A 1,753-nucleotide genomic window follows, 5' to 3' on the forward strand; every position below is an offset into this window, starting at 1 on the left:
TTATACAAACATGTGCCTAGATCAAAGGACTGTTTATCGAGAAGGATTCATGAAACGGTCACTTAAAAACGCAGCGTCTGTCTGAAGGGAAGCAGTGAGAAATTTGCTACCGATTAAAGAGAAGAACGAAAGACATGAACCAGTCGAGGTTACTTCTGTTTCTTTTAGCTAAGCAGCTGTTTAGCATACCAGGTTACTGATATAATGCGACGCCAATTGAAAGCTGAAAGCTGTGAAGAGAACAACGCTAATGGAGTGTTCATTGATGCATCACAGTTTCGTACGCGTCGTCTACGCTCCCCTAACTACGTAGAGCTCATTGAATAACGACGTAGGAACTTGATGGGTTGGTCATTCTATATACTAGCGACATTTGTGATGTAATACATGTAATTTTTTATATGTTGAGAAATTGCTTAGAAAAATCGCAGAAATTTGCATCATTAATTTGCCAAATGATGAGAGACGCTATTTTTTGACCACTATCTTTTTGGCACCACATCTTCTACCACCATGTCTGCCGACGCCAATATGTTCCAGCGTCTACCAACGTGCGTCGTTCCACAACAGGTCAGTCACTACTACATGCTTTGATCTTTTCTATGTATCTTAGTCTCGTATACATTGTCTTTTTTCTTCTCGCTTCCTACACTTTGTAGTATCACATACACTATGAAATCATCGATTTACTTAATTTTCGCTTTGAAGGCTCGGAACGAATCGTGCTATGCGTCCATGAGGCTACATCTATCATTACCTGTCATGCTGTTGAGCTTTATGTATTTGATGTGTCGGTTGAGATAGCGGGAACTACACAAGAAGCACAGCAGATCACATATCAGACCACGAACGATTTGATCTCCTTCCACTTCACTGAGCCACTAGTGCCTAAGTCTAATGTGATTCTAAAGCTTCGATTTCATGGATTTATAAATGACCAATTACGAGGCTTCTATCGTACTGAATACAAGTGCCACGAGGAGAAACGGGTGCTCGCTGTCACTCAGTTTCAAGCGTGTGATGCTCGTCGTGCATTTGTTTGCTGGGATGAACCAGCTTTAAAGGCAACATTTAATATATCTATGGTGACAGAAACTAATCTTGTTGCATTATCGAATGCTCATGTTGTCGAGACACTCGTGCGACCGAAAAAGAACGCTCACATTCGAAAAAATACACGTTGGGATGTGGGGCAAGTCATGGAAAAGGTTTGGAAATTTGCAGAATCTCCCATTATGTCAACATACCTTGTTGCAATGGTTGTTGGGGAGTTTGATATGATCTCGAATTTGACCAAAGAGGGAATCGTCGTGAACGTATACACGGCACCAGAACAGAGCGCTCGAGGACGCTTTGCTCTCGATGTGGCTACCAAAGCGCTATCATTCTTCACTGAAACTTTTGGAATTCCATACCCATTAAAAAAATTGGATATGGTGGCTATTCCAGATTTTATGGGCGCGATGGAGAATTGGGGACTTGTGACATATACCGAGACATTTTTACTTGTAGATGAGAAGCTGAGTAGTTATGAAATCAAGGCAGATGCCACACGTGCAATTTGTCACGAACTATCCCATCAGTGGTTCGGAAATTTAGTGACAATGGAATGGTGGACTGGGTTATGGCTAAATGAAGGATTCGCACAGTTTATGGAATTTGATGCTGCGCATCATATCTACCCAGAATGGAAATTGTGGGACACATTTGTTCAAGATGTGATGCTTGGATCAGCGTTTGTAAAAGATGCAAT

General features: G+C 41.5%; 1 protein-coding gene across 1 annotated transcript in view; it reads left to right on the forward strand.

Annotated features, from left to right (window-relative positions):
• Positions 1-513: 513 nt before the first annotated feature.
• PHALS_14242 (metalloprotease family) overlaps positions 514-1,753 on the forward strand; it is a gene marked incomplete at both ends in the record, with an annotated part of 2,289 nt that continues 1,049 nt past the window's right edge. Inside the window, 2 exons of the mRNA XM_024730016.1 lie at positions 514-570; positions 660-1,753. The exon at positions 660-1,753 is cut by the window's right edge and continues 55 nt beyond it. Coding sequence (XP_024580336.1) covers positions 514-570; positions 660-1,753 — 1,151 coding nt within the window. The remainder of the gene's footprint in view (positions 571-659) is intronic.

This window comes from Plasmopara halstedii (assembly GCF_900000015.1).
Source record: "Plasmopara halstedii genome assembly, contig: Scaffold_816, whole genome shotgun sequence".
NCBI lineage: Eukaryota > Oomycota > Peronosporomycetes > Peronosporales > Peronosporaceae > Plasmopara > Plasmopara halstedii.